We start from the raw sequence: 21,398 nt of genomic DNA, 5'->3' as shown, positions 1-21,398 counted from the left end.
CTTCTGTGGCCAAAGGGATTTGCGTTCCAGCTGAAGGGAAGGGCAGGGCTGGGGGCTCACCTTGGATCAGGGGCAGGTACAGGTGGTACTGGTCGATCTCCCCGCTGAAGACGGCGAACGCCTGGCGCTTCAGCAGCATGGCCTTCTGCTCAAAGCTGGGGTACAGCTTCAGGGCACTGCTCTGCATGGCTGCAGCACACAGCACAGTTATGCACCCCACAAAAACTGCCTGCCTTTGGGGCTGGGAGCAATCCCTGCGTCCTGACAAAAAACTCTCCTGGGTCACCCACCGTCAATTCGTCTCGCGTAATAAAATTTGTCCTGTGTTTTTTTAATTGTTCAGTCATTCTTTTAGAAAGGATGAAAAAGAGACTAAAGGTGCTTGAGGCCAATGGATTTGTTCTTCCACGCTGCCCTCGAGCCTGAATTAGAGGTCACAGCACAGCAATGGAAGGTTTGCTGCACTCCTGCAGAGTTTGCCCAAGTCTCCTCCTCAGAGAGGTCACACTCAGACAACTCAAAATTAGAGCAAAATGTGAATGTGGGAACCCAACAGAAGCACCTCTGCAGCAAAACCTCCTCTGGTGTGTTCTAGACATGACCAAAATCCAGATTTAACACAGCTTTAGCTGGGAATGAAGTTAATAAAATGGCCAATTATACACAGTCAGCACTTTATGGATAAATCAGAGTAATAAAAATGCACCCAAATTTCTCAAATGCAAGTAGATTTCAAATTGAGGTAGAAATAAATGATCAGCAGCTGATACTTACTCATCAAATCCTTAAACATCGTTTTCTCGTGTGTGAGGAGATGATCAATGATGGATCTCCAGCTGCAGGAGAGAAAGAAGGAATTAGATATCCAGGGAAAGCTATGGTGTGGATTCATCTCAGAGATTATTTGGGTCAAATACAGGAAACAGTTTCCAGGCAGGATTTGTGTGCAGACTCTTGTCTGGAGCAGAATTAGTGCTGAGACCCATTTTTAACATTATCCCATTCCATTAGAAAGCACTAAATGGAATTTTCTTCCCAATGTTACTCTTCTCCTTTAAAGCCTTTCCTTGTAAATTCAGAATACAAGCTTGGAGTGCTGCAATTCCATGTCTTACTGAGTGCAGGAAGTGTCCATCTGGAAAAAAGATGGATCCATGTACAATTCCAGCACTTCTTTTTTCCAGGCTCTCTTGGTGTAGGCGTATCCACTCAGGGAGCTGAGCAGCTGAGCACCAGCACGGAAACTGGGAATGTTGTAGGCACTGGGGGAGAGGACAAAAATGATCAATATGGGCTTTTTTAAAGTTCAGAGGTAGATTGCAACTCACAAAAGGGTTGGTTTGAGTGAGATCTTTAGGTAGGAATTATTCCCTGGGAGGGTGGGGAGGGGCTGGGATGGAATTCCCAGAGAATCCCCTGGATCCCTGGCAGTGCCCAAGGCCAGGTTGGACACTGGGGCTGGAGCAGCCTGGCACAGTGGGAGGTGTCCCTGCCATGGCAGGGGTGGCACTGGGTGGGAATTAAGGTCCTTCCAACCCAAACCATTCCAGGATTCCGTGCCCTGTTTCCCCATTGGATATCATCCATCTCTCCCACACCTGTGAGAAAAACTAGGAAGGGGATAGGGAGAGATGATGCTTTTCCTGCTTCCTGGTGGATCCTGGGACCTGCCCCATCCCCATTCCCCGACAGGCACAGAAAGGGGAGATCTGAGCAAAACTCAAAATCCCAGGTGGGGGAATCAGAGCTCAAACAACAACAAGTTCAGCTCCTGGGGGAAACAGTGCTCAAAGCCATTAGAATGGGAACAGAGAATGGAGAAACAAGGGCAAACAGAAAGATGAGGCAGGGGAAATGGCAGGAGCAGGGGGAGACTGGCCTGTGGTTCCGCAGGTACGGGAACACGAAGTAGAGCAGGCGGGAGATGAGGGGCACGGCCTTGTCCTTCTCATCACTGCGGTACACCACGTCCAGCAGGGAGGCCAGGACCTGCACGGGGGACAGGAGAGCTCTTCACACCCACAGCTGGCACTGCTGCAAACGTTCCAGCCACATTCAGGATGGACGTTTGTGCAATGGCATAGCCCCGAAAAGACTGGCACTGCTGTTTAATCTATCAGGAAAATCCTCCTCACAGAATTCAAAAGGATCACTGGGTTGGAAGAGACCTTCAGGACCATCGAGTCCAACCCAGCCCCAGCACCTCAACTCAGCCCTGGCACCCAGTGCCACATCCAGGCTTTGTTAAACACACCCAGGGATGGTGACTGCACCACCTCCCCGGGCAGCCACTCCACAACTTTATCACCTTTCTGTAAAAAACTTTTTCCTGATACCCAACCTGTGTTTCCCTTGGTGCAGCTCGAGGCTGTGTGCTCTGGTTCTGTCAGTTCCTGGAGAAAGAGCCCAAGCCCAGCTGGCCACAGCCACCTCTCAGGAGCTGTGAGAGTGCTGAGGTCCTCAGCTTAAAAACCCCACAGGTGAGAGGGCCCCACTGACCTCTGCCAGGAGAGAAAGGGCTTGGACACTGTAGATTGAAGGAGCAGAGGCAGAAACCATTGAAGATGGTGCCACTGATGTATCTAAAAGAGGCAAAATAACCGAGTTTTCTCTTCAGACAGGTTTAAAAGTTGCTGTTTCCTAATCTGCTGCCCAATCAGAACATTTATGTGCAAATTGGTGTTACACTGAAATATAAAATCATGCAGACCACACATCATCAAACCCCTTGTGCTCTTCACTGCCTGCAGCAGAGGACAGGGAGCAGCAGGAGTCTGTCACTATTGGACACTAAATGAGTACACAGAAGCTTGGGAAGTTCAAAAGAGAAAAAGAGCCAGTTTTAGTCAAACATCTGGTATTTATAGAATTCCAAAGGTGGTTGTGGATTGGAGGATGGAATTACTACTTCTCTAACTACACCGGTCTAAAGATCAATTAATCATTTCTCTCTACCTCTGGAGAAATATGTAAACGATTCTATTTATACATGAAATTGTGTGGGAACTCTGACTCTCAAATATGTAAACATTATCAGAAGGCTAAAGAAGTTTTATGAGAACTTTAAAACTTTTAAAAGAACTATAAAAGAAAAGTTAACACTTTTAAAAATCAGGGCAACAGGAGTCAGGGAAAGTCACGTTACCATTTGCATCCTCCACGTTGAATTCATCTGGTAAAATCTGAGGCTGAGCTTTCACTTCCAAGTTCCTGCTCAGCCAACTGGTCTGTTCCAGGGAAGAACCAGCAATGGTCCCCACAGCCTCCAGGATCTTCTGGGTCACATCCTGTAACGTAACCAAAGTGGCATCAGATATTTAATTGGTATGTGTAATTCCCAGGGAAATGAGGAGCTGCAATGAAACCAAATCCCAGCCAGCCAAAGCGAGGCAGAGGCTGTAAAATGACATTTTCTGTCATTTTGCTGGCAAGACTCTCAAGCAGAAGGGGAGATTGAATTTCTCTGTTGGCACATGAAACCCAAGCCACAACCCAAAACCACTCAGGTAAGCAGTGTTCACACTGTGCTGGTGAAATAAGGCAGTACAGGAGGATCCTGCTCTGCTCCTTTCTTTACACAGCTGAGCTCAGAGTCATTCCCATTGCAAGCTCAGCTGGGAGTTCCAAGGATTAATGAATTTTCCTAGACAGATTGGAGATTTCAATATCCACACACAGGATGTGAACTCGTGACATCCCATTTGTGTTACCAGCTCAGTTCTGAGAAAAAAATCATAATAGTGCACAGAAAAAAAAAAAACAGCTTTGAGAAGATTTCAAGCATTTGGCACAAAATTCTGTTTGTCTCTCATGTTTGAGTGTCCCCTGTTCACCAGGCCTCAGCCAAAACGGGTGGATGCACATCCAGGTATTCCCAAAAGCACAGGAATTCAGACCCAAAGCACAGATCAGGTCACCTCCACTTGTCCTTACATGAGCAGTGCCAGGTTTAGGAACCAAAAGGTGAATTTGAACCCTCTGTACCTGCAGGTCTTTCTGGTCCTTTTTGTTTTCCAGGGTGGGTGTCCTTGTCACAAAGTCATTCAGGGTGCTGGGGGGAGATCAGAGCACCCTCAGTTAGGAATGGCACAGTGTAAAAACCTCAGGGAAACCTCTGCTCTCTCCCACAGTACCTGAGGAGAAGGAAATGGCCAGGAGGAGCCAAGCTCAGCTGCACACACTCTCTGAGGAGCCCTAACAAGGGCTGGAAGTTCTCCTGCAGGGCTGGGACAGGGAGTCTGCCAAAAAAAAATAAAACCAAAGCACACCTGGGTGAAGGTGGAGATGAGGAAAGAACAAAAAACAACGAATGAAAGGAACTTGGTGGCCTAAAAGCTGTAGGATCAGTCCTGCCCTTCCTGAGTGTCAGTGTCACAGCCCTGGCACTCTGTGTCTGTGTGTCAACAACCAAGGGACAACACATTTCCTGCAGAGAAGTGTTCTGGGACAAGGAGGCCAAAGGAAAGCAAAATGGCAATGCTGGCTGTTCCCTCACTGGAGTCACACAGAAAATTCCCTTTCAGAAGGAGTGAGTTACCTCTGAATGAAAGCATAACTGAACTGCAGCACTGGGATGTCCACGAGAGAGGATTTCTGAAAAAGAAAAGCAAAGCCACACTTGTTGGCCATCAGAAGGGAAAAGAAAATCCAAGCTGGCCTTGGGCACTGCCAGGGATCCAGGGGCAGCCACAGCTGCTCTGGGAATTCCATCCCAGGGCCTCCCCACCCTCCCAGGGAAGGATTTATTCCCAAAATCTCATTTTAGTACTTTTTGATTTATAGCACTTCCTAATTATATAATTTCATACACATTATTTATTATATATATTATCTAATTAATTCTTAATTATTACCAATATCTTCTTCACTACATACATTGTTTACTCTAGTATTTCCTCATAACTAAATATTATTAATAGTAACAACTTATATTGTTATCTTACATATTTCTATACAATTTTACAAAACAAAACTTATCAATATTTTATTCCTCACACAAAGCACCATTATTTGCTGCTTTTTGGCTTCTTTTTCTACTTCTGTTAGAGTCAGGATTGAAGGCACTTGAGATGGTATTTTGCATTCAGAATTAGATGTTTATTTTTTCTTATTTATGTTGCAGTCTCACAGCAGTGAGTTCTGCAGTATTCTACTAACAAGGCACAAAATGGTTAACTATCTTTCTATAAGATAGTTTTTTTAAGGATAAACTGTGCAATTCAGAAATGACACCTCAATTATTTTCACTTTTAACCCAATACCCAACCACCCGTGCCCGCAATGGGGACTTTTTGATCCAATTGCACAAAACCACCCAAAGCCATGGAGGAGGAGGTGAAGAAGAAGGAGCAGCCTCCACCCTAAAACCTCCACCTTGCTTTCTATCTATTCCTATTTATATCTATATTTTTTTATTTTATATTCTATTTTTTTGTATTTATATTACAGATTTTATATTACACATTTCTATTTTAAGTATAAAAATGTTGAATTTGATGTAAAAATGAATTTTGATACAATTAAAGATTTTTAATTTTTGGTGTTTAAAGGATGTTTTAGGAAGGAATTTGGTTTAAATACTTTATTAGAGGGATTTATAATGAACTGTGCAAGATGTGGAGGAATGGTTTTTGGTATTTGTTAAGTATTTATTGGTAAATTGATTAAATAAGTTTAAAATGGGTTTTTAGGTTTTGAATGAGTTAAACATATGGTATTTAAGTTTGATGTACTGGTTAAGGTTATTTAAATAATGTTTTTTGATTGATTAATGGGTAAAACTGTATTGTTGAAGGTCAATAAAATGAAAATATATAAATATGGTATTAGATTTAATTTTATGTTTATAGTTTTTGTATGTGAAGTAAGAAGTGTTTGTTCTTAGTTGTAATTTTTTGTGTAGTTTATGTTTGTGTGTTTACTTTTTTGTTTTTAGAGTTGTTAACATGTTTTTGTGTTTGATATGGTTTCATGTTCTTTGCTGGAATTTATTTTGCTTTTGAACTTGTGGAGATGTAAGTATACTTTCTGCTTTAGGTTATTAGTGGAAATGGATTTTTGATTTGTTTTCATTTTTTTTATTAGGATTAAAGGATTTTTTTTAAAAATTTTGTTTGTGTACTATTAGAAAAATGCTAATGCTTGGTGGATTTGGTTTTGTAAAAGAGCTGTTTAAAAACTTTAGAACATAAAATACCTCTTCCCCCTTGATTTGTGCTGGTTTCTTGACCACCTCTTTGACCAGATACAATATGGTGTCAATTTTCAATGTGTTCAGGGCACAAATTAAGTCCACGAGAATGAGCTGGGACGCACTGGCCACTGGGAGAATCTGACAAGAGAAAACAAAACAAAAGACACACCCTCAAAATGAAAAGTGAGTTACAGAGGATCATCAAACACAGCCCTTGCCATTTAAAGATCTTCTCCCAACACCTTATGAAAACAACTGGATTCTGCCCCAGTGAAAGCAGCAAAGGGAAAGGTTCTCCCCAAAATAAAGAATGATTCCAGAGAACACAGCTCTCGTTTTCTCTGGAAATTGAGCTGATTCATGGGCTTTAAAATAGAATTGGCCAATTGCAATCCAGTATTGAATAAAAAATGGCTTTTGCTCAGATTTAAACCCACAATGTGGGTTTTATTTGATTATTTATTGAGGTTTAATTGTAATCCTGATGCTTTTTTCTTAAGAGGATTTCAGATTTTTCAGTCCTATTTAAAAATCCCCGAAGAATCTACAAACAGAGTTGAGAACTGACCATATAAATGTAACATTTGCCTCTATATAGGAAATAAAAGGCTGCTTTTCTTTAGCTTCACCTTGGTTTTACTGTGACTCCTGTGAGGTTTCTTGCTGCTCCACACTGCTGCCACTGCTGCCATCAGCTGGATTCCAAGGTGTGCAGTCAAGGGATTCAGGAAATCCAATATTTTTGTTCTTAATGTCTGTAAAGGGAGGAAAATAATTATCAATGTAAGGCAAAGACCAGCTCCTGGTTTATAAAATATTATTTCTTTTCCCAGGATATACAGAAAATAAACAACAATAAAATAACTCCATGTAAAATGCACTGGGGAGGAGGAGGAGATTAAAAAAAAAGCAGCATTTTAAAAGAGCTCCTACTTTGGTTGCTTTAAAGTAGACTGAAGAGGAGCCTTTAGTTGTCCCAAAGAAGTCAGTTGGTCTTTTTTGGGAATCTTCCCTTTTTATGACACTCCAGAGGAGGCTCATGGTGTTCATAATTCGGGGCAGCTCCTCCAGGATGGCATTCCTGGCATTCCTCAGGTTGGCAGGTTCAGCTGAACAGGATGCCTGGGGAAAAAAACCCAAAATATCAATGTTAAAATTATTTCTTATGCACGAGAGCCTAAAAATTGTAGGGAACACATCAAAACATTATCAACTCAAAAGAAAATAAACCAGTTTGTTAAGGACTGATATTTGCATCACCAAGATCTTCATGAACAATGACTTAAAATTCACTTTGCAGGCTTCAGATACAGAAAGATTAAGCTCAGTCCTTTCACTTTGAGTCAGTTCAGTTCTTTGGGTGTGCTCTGAGGCCTCTCTAAGGTTATTTTCTTGTACAAGTCCCTGTTTATATTCACCTGGAAGGAAAGGGGATGGGACTCTGGTGTCAGGGGATTCCCATGTACCTTTTTTGTTGGATGGGGATGATCCAGAAGGCAGAAGTGCCCGATGGTTGTCAGCCCTTCCAGAAGGGTGAGGGGGTAATCAGGAGTCACATTTTCTCTTTTAGAAGTGAAGCTTTGGGAAAGGGGAAAAAAAAAAAAACCCAAACATGTTAATAAGCCAAGTGGTAAAAGTTGACTAAAAAAGTGGTAAAACTTGTAAGCCAAGTGGTAAAACTTGACTAAAAGTTCCTGTTTCTGTTCCATAGCTAAAATTGGAGGGAATATTAGGAATATCAGGTCAGGAATATCAAAATGAAGGGATCCATAAAACTGGGAGCTTTTATACTTGGATGGGAGGCAGAGGGAGCCAGGAAATATCAGAGCTGCTGCTCCTCTCTCCTCTCTTGCTTCAGCTGCTGCACCAATCCTGCCTCCAGCTCACTCCAGGTGCAGCAGGAATTAAGGATCAAACTCTGGGAGCCGCGGTGCTGAGCCAGGGAGCTCCTCCACACTCCCAGCTCTGTGGAAAGGGGAATTTTTGAGATAACAAATCCCCCCCAGGTGGCTCTTACCTGGCAGATGTTTTGGCAGAAGTCTTCACAGCTTCGTTTTCATACTGCTTGACAAGCTCATCCAGGTTTTTACAGATCTGCACCACAAATGGGGCCACGGTCCAGCCTAAGGACTTCCCAAAGTAGGGCAGGGAGCCGGTGACCAGGCCCACCCACGTGGGATGCATCCCATGGCCGTACTCGGGCTGGAGCCCCCTCACCACGGCAGAGACAAACAAGCCCTGGGAAGTGATGGGGTGTGGGTGCACGTACTGCATGGCCCCAATGGCCTCCTGGAAGTTCAGAGCCTGCTGCCACTCCTTGGAGAGGTCTGGCTGGTTCTCCTGCTCCTCAGGCCTCTGGCCAAGGTGGTGCTCCAAGACAATCAACACCTGCAGCAGCTTCAGCAGCTCAATCTGGAGCGGGTGCTCGCTCCAGATCTGATCATGGCCAAAATTGATCAGGCTCTCCTCGAAGAGCTCTGGCTCCTGCTGGTGGGCCCCATCAGCCACGAGCAGCTGGTAGCGTTTGCGGCTGACGTACATGGAGGCCGAGAGCGAGAGCAGCACCAGCTCCTGCACTTGGCACCTTCCCAGCAGATCGCGGATCCACTCCACGTTCTTGGGCTCGGCCGCCTTGGCCGTGGTGGCCAGCTGGGCCATCATCCTGATGAGCACCTCCACGCTCTTCACCTGCACGTCCCTGTTGCCCAGCAGGTCCCTGTGGCTGAGCTGCAGGCAGCAGGGGTAGTAGGAGCGCAGGAAGCGCAGGCACAGCGAGGTGAGCAGCTCGATCAGCAGGGAGTGGGGACACGCCGTGGGCGACTGAGGCTGCAGCTTCCCGTAAAAGCTCTGCCCTAGCAGAGCTTCCTGGTGGCGAGCCAAGAGGTTGTAGATGAGGTTCAGGTGTGCTGTGGAGCTGGTGTCCATGCTGGTGGTGGCCACAGCCTCGATGAATTCCTTGGGGTTGGTTTTGAGCACGGCCTCCAGCACGGAGAAGGCGTAGAGCACCCGCCTGGAGTCGTAGGGCTGCAAGTAGAGCAGCATGTGCTTGAACAGGGCCTCTGCCAGCTCCTGCTTCTCCTTCTGCTGCTTCAGCAGCCTGCAGTGGGCCATCTCCTGCAGCTCCAGGTCCAACTCCTCGTCACTGGACAGAGTCTCCGAGGCCTGAGTCCTCTCGGAGTCGGCCCTGACGAGGTCGAGCCCCGCGCCGGATCTGGAGCTCTCGGAGGCACTGAGGGAATTCCCGTGGCTTGGGGCCTCTCTGCCATCGGCTGCAGCCTCCCTGTCCTCGCTGCTCACCTCCTGCAGCTCCAGGGAAGGGGACAGGGAGGAGGTGTTGTCACTGTCATGGCCTGTGCTGGTGTCTGCAGACTCCGTGTGCTCGCTGTTGTCCATGTCCTGGGAAGAGCCATCATTTTCAGGCTGCTCAGCTTTTAGCTCTGCTTTCTCCGGATCATTTTCCACTTCTGCCCAAATTGCTTCCCTGTCCACAGTAGTGAACTGGCTCAAGGGAAGGTTTTCCTCAGAATTGCTCTCAGAGATGCCAGACTCTTTCAGAGGGACCTTTTTCTTGCAAAGCCAATCACGAACATAGTCTGCAAAAAAAGATTTTTTAAATTTGACTTCTATTTCACGCATAAAATTATATCAGTCTGGCTTGGAAGGGACCTTTAAGGGTCATTTAGTCAACACATCATGCTTTATATTCAATAAATAATTTTTTTAAAAGTTTATAAAGCTACTTTGCTCCAGTCCAGTATTAGTTGTGATGAGTGGGGCTAAAAAATTATACTTAAGGCAAGAATTATTTCTCTTTTAAAGTGGTTAAAGAGCAGTGCTAACTTACTGCAAAAAGAACAGGATCAAAACATAAAGCACTTTTAGGCTGAGACACCCTAAGAGTGACAATTGTCTTTTTTTAATGCTTCTGGAACATTACATATTTATGGAGATCAGGAGGGCAATGAGAAGAATGGCAACAGAGGGATTGATTAATTAATTAATTAAAGAGCTAATGTTTTCCTTGATTAAATGCTGCAGAACAAGGAAGGAATAAATTAGCTCTGTGTTTCTATAGCAGCCCCGTGGATGCCTTAATTGTGTGACATTTATTTGTCAACTGAGACCAAAAAGTGATGCTGAAAGCACAGCCTGGTAACAGGCACAGGACAGGAGACAGGAACTTCCTGTATATAAAACTCCCAGAAGCTTCTCCACTTCCTGCTCTACTGCAGTAAAAAAAAAAAAAAAAAAAAAAACAAAAAACAACTTTGATATTTGGGCCAAATCACAGAATTGTAAAAGTTGGAAAAGACCTCCAAGATCAGAGTGCAGCCATCACCCAGCACCACCCTCCTGTTCACCTCTAAGCCTTGGCCCAAGGTGCCACATCCACATATTTTTCAACACTTCCAGGGAAGGTGACCCCATCACTGCCCTGGGCAGCACCGTCCAAATGTTTTATCACCTTTCCCATGAAGAAAATTTTCCTAATATCCACCCTGAGCCTCCCCTGGTGCCATCTGAGGCCATTCCCTCTCCTCCTTTCCCTTGGGACACGGCAGCAGAGCCCGACCCCCCCGGCTGTCCCCTCCTGGCAGGAGCTGTGCAGAGCCACAAGGTCCCCCCTGAGCCTCCTTTGCTCCAGGCTCAGCCCCTTCCCAGCTCCCTCAGGAATTCTCCAGCCCCTTCCCAGCTCCCTCAGGAATTCTCCAGCCCCTTCCCAGCTCCCTCAGGAATTCTCCAGCCCCTTCCCAGCTCCCTTCCCTGCCCTGGACACGCTCCAGCCCCTCCAGGTCTCTCCTGCAGGACCAGAACTGGGCACAGCCCTCGAGGGGCCTCTCAGAGCCAGCCCAGAGGGACAATCCCTGCCCTGCTCCTGCTGGACACACAATTCCTCACCCAGCCCTGCTGCCAGTGGCCTCTTGCCCCCCTGGGCACCCCTGGGCTCGTGTCCAGCCCCTGGCACCAGCACCCCCAGGGCCTTTCCCAGCTTTCCAGCCCCTCTGCCCAGCCCGGAGCTCCCCGGGGGGGTTGTTGTGACCCAAGGGCAGGACCGGCCCTCGGCCTGGCTGCCCCTCGCCCCGCTGGCCTCACGGCGGGCATGGGGCAGTGCCTCAGCCGTGCCCGGCTGTACCTGGGGAGGTGCCGTGGCCGATGCAGCCGAGGGAGGTGCGCTGGGTGCGGGGGTGCAGCAGCAGCAGCAGCACCGGCTCCAGGATCCGCGCCACGTCGCTGAGGGACAGCGCCCGCAGCAGCCAGCCCTGGGCCGCCGCCCCGATGGCCCCGTCCGAGCAGGTCAGGCTGTCCAGCACCACGAACAGCGACCTGCGGACACACCGGGGATGCCTCAGCGCCTCGGCCTGCCTGGTTCTTAAATCCTGCGCTGCGCTGGAGCGAGATCCCGTTTCTCACATCAGTGCATGGACCCTTACAAATCCGTTCTTACAAACCTTACAATGGGTTCTCACAAATCTGTGGGACACACCGGGGATGCCGTAGCGCCTTGGTTTTTCTGGTTCTTAAATCCTGCGCTGCGCTGGTGCGAGAAATGGATTTCCCGTTTCTCACATCACTGCACGGATCCTTAGAAATCCGTTCTTACAAACCTTACAATGGGTTCTCACAAATCTGTGGGACACACCGGGGATGCTGTAGCGCCTTGGCCTGTCTGGTTCTTAAATCCTGCGCTGCGTTGGTGCGAGAAATGCATTTCCCGTTTCTCACATCAGTGCATGGATCCTTACAAATCCGTTCTTACAAACCTTACAATGGGTTCTCACAAATCTGTGGATATTCTCAGTTCTGTCAGAGAGAAAAGGATTTCTACCAGGCTAAGCCTGGGAAAAAATCCGAGAGGAATGTAAACAATTATTATCTCTCTTTCTGTTCATATTGTTTATAGACATGTTCTACCACTGTGTGCTATTCATAGCGCACCAATGGTGTGAAATGTTTTTACTCTAAGACCAATTAAATTAGTCCTCACAATGTTCTCTATAAAAGAGAGATGTACTTTTAATAAACGGATCATTCTTTGCCTTCTGAACTTGGAGCCATTTTCATTCCCGTCCCTGCCTCAATAGCGACACAAATCCATTTCTCACACACTAGTAAACTCCTCATGAAGTGTTAGTTACTGTTGATGCATTAAGTTTTAGCTTTCCTATTTCCACATTCTGTGCTGCATTAGTGTGCGACTCTGAACTTCATGTGAAGTGTTAGCAAGTTCTCCTCACAGTTCAGCCACACAAAGCAATCCTTTTCCAGGCCCAAAAAGCACAAACAACAGGGAATTGAGGAGAGCAACCTGGGAGGATGGGACTTCATAGCCTGCAGCTGGAATTGGACCAAACCCCAATATGGAAATGGACCAAAACCTGTAAAAGTGTGAAAACTCGTGGCCCAGGGTCCATCTTGGGTCAGTCTTGGGTAGAGCCTCAGCTGGGCTCTTGTACTGCCCAAGGTGTATCCTTTAAAGGCCTTTTAATTAATCCCTGCTTTATTCCTTTAACTCTGCCTGGCCTCTGTTCCAGGTCCCCTCTCGAGGCATTGCTGTCTTCACATTTTGGTCAGACAAAACAATCCCTCTAGGCCTGAAATCCAGGGACACCCTACAGCCTCAGGCCCTGAAAAGGATAAACAAAAGTGAATTGGGAGGGAGCAAAATGGGGATTAATGACTTCATTACCTGCAGCTGTAATTGGAGGATTAACCCCTGATATAGAAATGGACCAAACTTATAATTGTGTGTGACCATTGTCCAGCCTGGGTGAGGCCTCTGGGAGGTTTCTGACTGCCCCAGGTGTGTCTGTGGAGGCCTTTAATAAATACCTGCTCTTATTCTCTTAATCTTGTCTGGCCTCTGTTCTAGGGAGCCACCCCAAGGCATCACCAGCACCAAGGACAGCTTGGAAATCCCTAAAAAAAGTTAAATCAAGGAAATCCCTCGAAAAAGTTAAATCAAGCAATAAAATCCTGGCAGGGAACACACCCAGAGTGTGCTCAAGGAAGCACCAGCCCATGGCTCAGGTCTGCTCCCAACAGCTTTGGCCAAGCAGCTTTCCCTGGACTGACTTCAGGAATTGTACAAGCAAGGTCACACAAATCCTCCCACTTTTAAAAGTTCTTTCCCATATTTATTTGCTTTTATTTCATTTTATCCCATAGGAAGTAAAACTAAACTAAGATTTTTATTTTTACAAGGAGCTGGTGTTATTTTCTTTGGAAGGCAAATTTAATTCACTCCAAGATAAAAAAAAAAAAAAAATCTACTCTCCAGAAAGGCTACTCCTCCTTTATGAAGCTCTTTCTATTTTTACAGCAACTTTCTCACCCAAAAAAACCCCACAGCATGCACAGAATGCCCTGCAAAGATAAACTCCAAGGAGTGGAAAATGTTCTTTCTGTTCATTTTTTTACTCTCCCTACAGAGAACTCCTCTCCACCTCAGAAAAGAGAATAAAGCACGATGTAATTGAATATAAAAAAATCAAATGGAAGTGGAAATACCTATCAAAGGAGCGATTGTGGGAAGTCACTCTGCTGCCTTGGATCTCTCTGGTCAGGTGCCACATGACAGAGAATCTGAACAGAGCTTCCAGCCTTGTCCCCTTGGAAAAAATGGAGATTTAGGGAGGTTTCCAAGTTGGATGAAAATGGGAATACATTGGTATCCAGGCAGTGGTTATGGGTGGAAAGCTTTAACAAGGTTTGCAAATTTTTATGTTGCAAAATTGCAAGGAGAGGAAAACAACAGCAAAGACTGGTTAAAGTTTTATTGTGCAAAATGTTCTGTCAGCTGTTAAAGAATTGTGCTGTCATTATATCAGGGAAGGAAAATAATTAATAACTGGCTCACTTAAAAGACAGCTTATTGTGAGACTAAATACTATAAAAAAATAAAGTGATTTTACAGATATTGGTAGAGCTGGGGCAGTGGGAAATCCTGACAAAAACTACAGGATTTGGGCTTGAACTAAAAACTCCAGCTAATATTGAGTGATAGATTTTGTATCCAGGGGTTAGGTCCAGCACTAATCCCATGCTGAACAAATCCCAGGGAATTGTAAAAGCATGGACAGAGCCTGTCAGACTCTTGGAAAACACAGCAACCACGGGAGTGGACACGTGGAGAAGGGAACAGCAGGAAATTTGGGAAGCACTGGAACAATTCCAGAGTGCTGGAGGGGCTTCAGTGCATGCAGGACTTACTTTATCCCGATCCAGAAGGGCCTGGCAGATGATGTCCTCGCAGATGTTTGCTGAGGGAGCCAGGCAGTGAAGTCTGTAGAACAATTCCACACAGGCAATGTGGTGCTCCCGAGTCTCCTTGTTCAGCTGATTCCAGAGCACACAGGCAACTCTCTAGGCAAAAAGAGCAAACAACTAAATATAAATATATTCATCATTATATTAATAATAAGAGCCATTTCCCTCCTGGCTTCCTGTTACCAGAAGGCATTCCCAAATTGCCTCAGAATCCCAGGATTCTATGAATTAGAGGGTCAGTTAAAAAAGGAAAAGAAAATGGACACCTGGTAGAAATCTGTTTTCTCTGAGATCATCTTCAGGACTGCAGGAGCAATGGGAGGAAGGGTGACCATCTGCAGCTTGCCAAGGAAAGGGTTGTGGCCAGACACTTTGTACCTCTTCATCCTGTCCTCAATCACCAGTGCCAGGGACTGGGAGTGGTTGATGACCTCCAGGAGGGTGAAGATGGAGACGTTCTGCACATGGCAGTCGTTGACACAGCAGCAGATTGTCATCAGGGACTTCAGCCACAGAGGGAAGCTGGGATCACCTCCTGCTCACCAGGGAAGGGACAGAAAGGGTTTGAAACTGTTGGAGCCCTGGCTGCTGAGAATTCCAGACTTTCTGTGCTGCCAGGCCCTGACCCCCAGGAGAACACTGCATTGACCTGAGGCCCTGGAGAAGCTTCCAAAATTCAATAATAAAACTGAGATTATAGGTGTGGAGTTAGAATAGAAGTGTGTGATAGCACAGGGTGGGAAACTCAGAGTTGAAGGGTTTGGAATGCAGGAATAGATAGAAAGCAAGGTGGAGGTTTTAGGGTGGAGGCTGCTCCTTCTTCTTCACCTCCTTCTCCATGGCTTTGGGTGGTTTTGTGCAATTGGATCAAAAAGTCCCCATGGCGGGCACGGGTGGTTGGGTATTGGGTTAAAAGTGAAAATAATTGAGGTGTCATTTCTGAATTGCACAGTTTATCCTTAAAAGGCCTTGCAGAGAGAGAGATGGGCTCCATTTTTAGTTTGTTGGAGTGAAGTGCTGCAGAACTCAGGGTTTGTGAGACTGTGACAGAGATGAGAACTGATAAACACCTGAGTCCCAACAAGAAATACCCTCTCACACATTTAATCCTGACCCTGGCAAAAAAAAGAAGCAAAAGAATCCACATGAAACAACCTTAGAGTTGGGGTCACACTCCCAAAAATCCTTTAAGCAAGGTCATAGGACCAAAATGACTGCCCAGATCCCATCAACAATAACTCATGGAATCACAGAAGGTTTGGGTTGGAAGGGACCTTGAAGATGGCAGGGACACCTTCCACTATCCCAGAGTGCTCCAAGTCTGGCCTGGAACATTTCCAGGGATGAGGCAGCCACAACCTCTCCATGTTTTCCCAGCAGAAAGCTCTTGCAGGACCCCAAAGCCTCCAGGATTTCTGCTTTCCCCTTTCTGTTTATTCCCAACCATTATTTAGAGCTGCTGTTTTGTTTTCCAGCTGCCATTGTCACAAACAACTCCAGAGGGCTCAGGATCCATGGATGCTCTTCCAGTAGCACTGAGGCTGCTCCTTTCAGGATTTAGACATTTGTAACTCAAGTGGCTGACATCAATCCAAGCCATCTTTTCCTGAGGGAGCAATGGAAGTGTTCCATGTCCATGCCATGCTCAGCCATGGAGATGATGGGGATATCAGCAGACAGCAGGAATATGGAGTGAGGTGAGGAACAGAACCCATTTTTCCAGTTTCCCACCTCCCCATTCCCCACCAACCTGTTTGTGAGTTAACCTTCAGGTCAATACCAGCTCCTGCTAAAGCTAAGGAATGAACTGGAAATCCAAGATCAGGCCCTCCAGCTGTACAAAATTATCCTTATTTGTTACATTGAACTCCTTTGAATCCTGAGGGTTTGGGATAAGAGATGATTTTGCCTCTGTTATGGTTTAGAGCTCAAATTTTCCACCTACACCCATCTTCCTCTAAAACATCCTTTTTTGGTGACACAACCATGGACAACTGAGATGGATATCCTGAAAATCCTGAACCGTGCATGGCTGCACAGGCCAGGAGGTCTTTGTATCCCTTCAGCTCCAAATTTTCTAGAGGAATTTTTCCAAAAAGATTTGAATTTAAGAAGCTTGGCAAAACCCAGCTGCCAGGCACACCCCAGATGCTGAGGTGGGTGAGGCCTTAATTCACAATTTGCCTTCAGCCCTGTCCAAGGGTTTTTACTGCCTCTGGTCTTAAAAATAGCCAAGCTCCCACTGTTTGCATCCTAAAAATGCTCAGGAAAGGAAACTTTTCTTACCAGGCCCCTGAAACAGAGAGAGGTACAAGTGTTCCATCTCCTCCTCGGACAGGTAAACTGGGAATGTGGTGCAATCCAGCAGCAGGTGACAAGCTGCAGAGAAAGCTTCCTTGCAGTCCCCTCTGAGGGGTCCCAACACCAGCTCCAAGTCCCACTCCTCCTCCTCCTTCTCCTTTTTGTGCCCAGAGCTGTGTTCTGAGAGGAGAGCAGTGGGATTCTTGTTCCTGAAGGGTGAGCCCCGGGCTGAGAACAGCTCTGAGAGCATTTGTTTGACCTGAGGCACAGTGATTTGCTTGCCATCCCAGGGACTCTTCTTCTTGTTGCCACTCTCAGGTAACCTGTAGCCGTTCTCCTTTTTCTCCTTCCCACTCAGATTCATTGCTGCAATCCCTTCAGGACTCATTTCTTGGAGCTGCATCCCAAAAATGTATTTGCTGGCAAACTTGGCAAGCAGCTCCTGGATGCAATGCAGAGTTTTCTGGATGCTCCCTCCTTTTTTCCAGACATCATCTCTCTCCAGGGTCACCGTGGGCACCCCCAGGTGCTGGGACAGCTCTGGGGAGGAGGCACTCAGGCCAATGCCGCTGTCCTCTGACTTGAGGGTGGGGAATGGAGCCTCCTCCTCCTCCTGCAGCCCAGGTTTGGTCTCCAGGGTTATGTCCACATCTTCCTTTGGCACTGGGCTCTGCAAGAGCAGTAGGGATGTGGTTAATGTGGCTCTGCCAACAGAGGTCTCACTTGGAGAACAGCAATGACAGAAAAAGCAAAAATTGCTGTTTGTCATTCCCAGTTTCAGGATCACAGTTGTTTATAAAGAGCTCCACTCATTCCCCTTTAAAACCCAATATCTGTATAAATATATAATAGAAAATAAATTATATATATATTTATTATATATAAATATCTCTATAGAAATCACAATTGACTCATCAAACAGAGGGATGTGCTCCCTTAAAACCAATTTCCCCCCAGAGCAGTGTTCCATCTGTTGCATTATTTCTGCTCAAATGCAGGTATTTATTTGTTCTGCTGACAGATTTTGGCAGGCTGTGCTCCTGGGGTTGTTTTATCCCATTTATTCCTCATTCCTCAGCATGGTCCTTTGCACACCAACAATGCCCCATTGTGTTCCACTGAAATATCCATTGAGAGCCCTGCAGACCTAACCAGCTGTGAAGCTGGGCTGCATTGGGTAACTCCAGTTTTTAGCTACTGCATTCTGTTCCCAAAACCATTTAGATCCCATCCTTCTCAGGGGCAGACAAGACTAAACCCCTTCAGTGCCACAAATAATTCAAACAGGCCAGAACTGAACACCCAGTGAGAGTAACAAGGCAGCAGAGCGCTCTGGAAGGAGCCAAAGAAGGGAAGTTTCAAAAAAAAAATCTTTATTGTTGCATTTAAAAATTTCATAGAATTGCAGGTTTGGGTTGGAAGGGATCTTAGAAATGATCCAGTGCCACCCCTGCCATGGCAGGGACACCTTCCACTGTCCCAGGCTGCTCCAAACCTTGTCCAAGCTGGCTTTGGGCACTTCAGGGATGAGGCAGCCACAGCTTTTCTGGGAATTCCATCCCAGCCCCTCCCCACCCTCACAAAGAAAGAATTCCTAATTCCCAATATCCCATCCAACCCTGCTCTTTTTTAATTTAAAGCTATTCCCTGTGTCTTGTCCCTCCATCCCTTGGAAATTGTCTCTCTCCATCTTTCCTGTGGCTCCCTTCAAGTGCAATTGTCATCTAGGTTGAAGGAGAATTAGCATTTTAAATTCTGTCCCAAAATCATTTAAACCAAGAGTTTTAAAGGGTTTTTTTTCCCCATCTCTGAGGGGTTGAAAATCACCTACCCCATTGCCACTGCCTGTCTCAATGTCCAGGTAGGAAGGGGGCATTTGCACCTTGCTGAGCACCTTAAAACAGGTTTTTAAGGCATGAGTGAGTTCTGGCAGTCCCAACACTTCCATGTTTTCCAGGAGAGACTGCACCATGTAACTGAGCATCTGGGGCAGGTACTGAGTCTGCACTTCTGAGTAGAGCTCCTGAAATTAAAAATGAATTTTTAAAGGAGTTATCCCATCTCATCCATCACGGAGCAGTGATTGTTCAACCCAGCCTTACCAGAGGAATCACATCCAGCAGGAACACCAGCAGTGTGCAGAGCTCTGAAATGGTGGGAGGAGTGCTCACATTTTCCAGAGGATACCTCACCCCTGTGGATTTGTTTCTAGAGTGAAAGAAGGGTTTTTTGTTTTTTTTTTTTTCATGGCAAAATTCTGGTTACAAGCAAAAAGCTTCATTAAAATCAGCACAAAATACTGAACAGCTCTGAGGCAAAGGGCTTCTAACACAGCAGGGGAAAATATTCTGTCAAAACAACCTCAGCTCTGTGTGGTATGATGAAGAGCTGCTAATTTTCAGATTGCAGAATCTTCTTTCTTAGAGTTAGAAAATGATAAAAAGAGAGATATCATCTAATCAGAGGGTTGGAAGAGGCCTTAAAGCCCATTTAGTATCTTTATTTTTCTTCTATAAAGACCTCTCCACCTCCCCTCCCACCCATTTTTCCTTTTTCTGTTGATTTGAAAGGAATTTTTTTTTGTTGTTCCCAGGTTGAAATTTCCATCTAATTGTTTACCTGGTTGCATTCCTGAATTATTTGTGGACACAACTTACAGATCTGGCTGGCTCTACTGTGTGTGATGCCCCTTAAAAGCTTCAGTAAATATTGTTATCCTGAACAGACAGCTCTGAAGTGGCATTTTTGAGAGCACAGCATAAACACCTGAAACAATCTTCAAAGCATTTGGTCAGGTAATCCCAGAGGAAATCAGTGCTTAAGGATGTGATCAACAAATTCACTGTTTTGACAATTTCTGAAGCATTTTTGTTCTCTTTGATTGCACTGGAAGGGAGAGAAAAGGAAAAGAAAAGCAGATGTCAGTGAGGATTCGCATCACATGAGCTGAGGGACTCAAAAATCTCTTTTCCCCTTTCTCTACAAGCTTAAAAATGTTGGTTTTTTAAAATCAAAGACTAAATCATTCTGGAATAGCTGGAGCATTTTTCAGATGATGGAAATCACAAGGCTGAGCTCTGTCAGCAGCCTGATGTCACTGTGGTTACTCAACACCCATCACATGCAGCAAACTTCATTTTTGCTCTGCTAATCCAAGAGAAATTCATTGTGTGTGGGGAAAGGGGAAGCCAGAGGAAAAAATCATCCTCTGGCCAGAAAGTCACTTTGTTACCACCCAAAACTTCATTAGACTCCTTCATTTTAACCATTTAGCTTAAAAAATGATTCAGTTTCAGCTCAAAGCTGGAAATTTGTCCTACCTTGCCAGGGTGTTGCCACTTTGATTGTAGCTGAGTTTGAGATCAGAACCCAGGGTGTCTTTGCAGTAGGAATAAAAAGCTCTAAGAACTTCCAGGAACAGATCTCCAACAACCTGTGGCCCTGCAAGGAAAGGGAAAAAAGAATCCAGGAGTTGTCTACAGAGGAGGGGAAGAAATAATAATTTCAGTGCCCTAAACTTGGAATAATTAAAAAAAAAAAACCAAAAAAGTAGTGTATAAAGCATTGCAATGAGTGCTTTTAAAAATTAAAATATAAAAGTTTAAGTGACTAAGAATAGCACAAAAGGTCAAAGCTTGTTATGTTGGATTTGATGCCTTTAAATAATTGTTGCATTGTTAAATCCATTTCTAAAGGAAGTGAAAGTCTTAATGGCTTAAGGCTCAAGGAGTCAAACTTTATGTTCTGACTGGAAAGATTAAACAGTAATAATGCAGTTTAGCTAAATATCCCTGGTTTAAAAGGGATTTATTTTCCCTTTATTTGTACTTTGGATTAATGCAGATTGTCAGGCAGCCAAGCAACACATCCAGTAGGGCAATGCCTCTCATTTATTTCTAAATTAGATTAATCAATACATTTCTAACAGAAACAACCTCTTTGGCAACATCACTCCCCACCCAAAATATTTTTAAAAATTTGTTAAGCCGCTTTGGTTTAATTGTTTAGTGCAAAAAAGTGAATTTGCCCTTGAAATAAGGATGGGCAGAGCCTCATCCTCCAGGTGCTGCATGGGCAGCCACAGAGAGGGAAGAGCAGATCCACCCAAGGAACAAATGGAGCTCAATGCTGACACAAGGGTGGAAATGCTTTTTTAAAGTGCCCCTCAGAGGCCAGCTCAGGGCTCAGAATCCCAGAATTGTCAAGGCTGGGAGAGCCCCTCAGGATCATCCAGTGCCACCCAGTGCCACCAGCATCACCCCAAACCCTGTCCCCAGGGCCACATCCAGACTCCTCAGGGACAATTCCAGTGACTCCAAACCTCCCTGGGCAGCTCATCCCAAGGCCTGACCACTCTGCCAGGGAAATTTTCTTTCCCAATCTCCACCCTGAGCCTCCCCTGGTGCCATTTGAGGCCGTTCCCTCTCCTCCTGTCCCTGTTCCCTGGGAGCAGAGCCCGACCCCCCCTGGCTGTCCCCTCCTGGCAGGAGCTGTGCAGAGCCACAAGGTCCCCCCTGAACCTCCTTTGCTCCAGGCTCAGCCCCTTCCCAGCTCCCTCAGGAATTCTCCAGCCCCTTCCCAGCTCCCTTCCCTGCCCTGGACACGCTCCAGCCCCTCCAGGTCTCTCCTGCAGGAG

The 21,398-nt window shown here is 45.7% G+C and overlaps 1 protein-coding gene across 1 annotated transcript in view; it reads right to left on the bottom strand.

Annotated features, from left to right (window-relative positions):
* Positions 1 to 21,398, bottom strand: part of DOP1B (DOP1 leucine zipper like protein B) — a 53,363-nt gene that overhangs the window by 6,392 nt on the left and 25,573 nt on the right. The window contains exons 10-32 of the mRNA XM_053934083.1: positions 20,083 to 20,203; positions 19,529 to 19,648; positions 18,865 to 18,970; positions 18,594 to 18,785; positions 16,748 to 17,432; positions 14,728 to 14,996; positions 14,405 to 14,557; positions 13,703 to 13,803; positions 11,328 to 11,518; positions 8,211 to 9,786; positions 7,660 to 7,771; positions 7,127 to 7,315; positions 6,823 to 6,948; positions 6,197 to 6,331; positions 4,538 to 4,593; positions 4,134 to 4,238; positions 3,985 to 4,051; positions 3,146 to 3,287; positions 2,500 to 2,582; positions 1,880 to 1,989; positions 1,116 to 1,262; positions 775 to 836; positions 61 to 189 (exon numbers count right to left, since the gene is read on the bottom strand). Coding sequence (XP_053790058.1) covers positions 61 to 189; positions 775 to 836; positions 1,116 to 1,262; positions 1,880 to 1,989; positions 2,500 to 2,582; positions 3,146 to 3,287; positions 3,985 to 4,051; positions 4,134 to 4,238; positions 4,538 to 4,593; positions 6,197 to 6,331; positions 6,823 to 6,948; positions 7,127 to 7,315; positions 7,660 to 7,771; positions 8,211 to 9,786; positions 11,328 to 11,518; positions 13,703 to 13,803; positions 14,405 to 14,557; positions 14,728 to 14,996; positions 16,748 to 17,432; positions 18,594 to 18,785; positions 18,865 to 18,970; positions 19,529 to 19,648; positions 20,083 to 20,203 — 4,977 coding nt within the window. The remainder of the gene's footprint in view (positions 1 to 60; positions 190 to 774; positions 837 to 1,115; positions 1,263 to 1,879; positions 1,990 to 2,499; positions 2,583 to 3,145; positions 3,288 to 3,984; positions 4,052 to 4,133; positions 4,239 to 4,537; positions 4,594 to 6,196; positions 6,332 to 6,822; positions 6,949 to 7,126; positions 7,316 to 7,659; positions 7,772 to 8,210; positions 9,787 to 11,327; positions 11,519 to 13,702; positions 13,804 to 14,404; positions 14,558 to 14,727; positions 14,997 to 16,747; positions 17,433 to 18,593; positions 18,786 to 18,864; positions 18,971 to 19,528; positions 19,649 to 20,082; positions 20,204 to 21,398) is intronic.

This window comes from Vidua chalybeata, chromosome 2, assembly GCF_026979565.1.
Source record: "Vidua chalybeata isolate OUT-0048 chromosome 2, bVidCha1 merged haplotype, whole genome shotgun sequence".
In the NCBI taxonomy this organism is placed as follows: domain Eukaryota; kingdom Metazoa; phylum Chordata; class Aves; order Passeriformes; family Viduidae; genus Vidua; species Vidua chalybeata.
The sequence above is the reverse complement of the archived record's forward strand: the minus strand, read 5'-3'. Positions and strand labels throughout refer to the sequence as shown.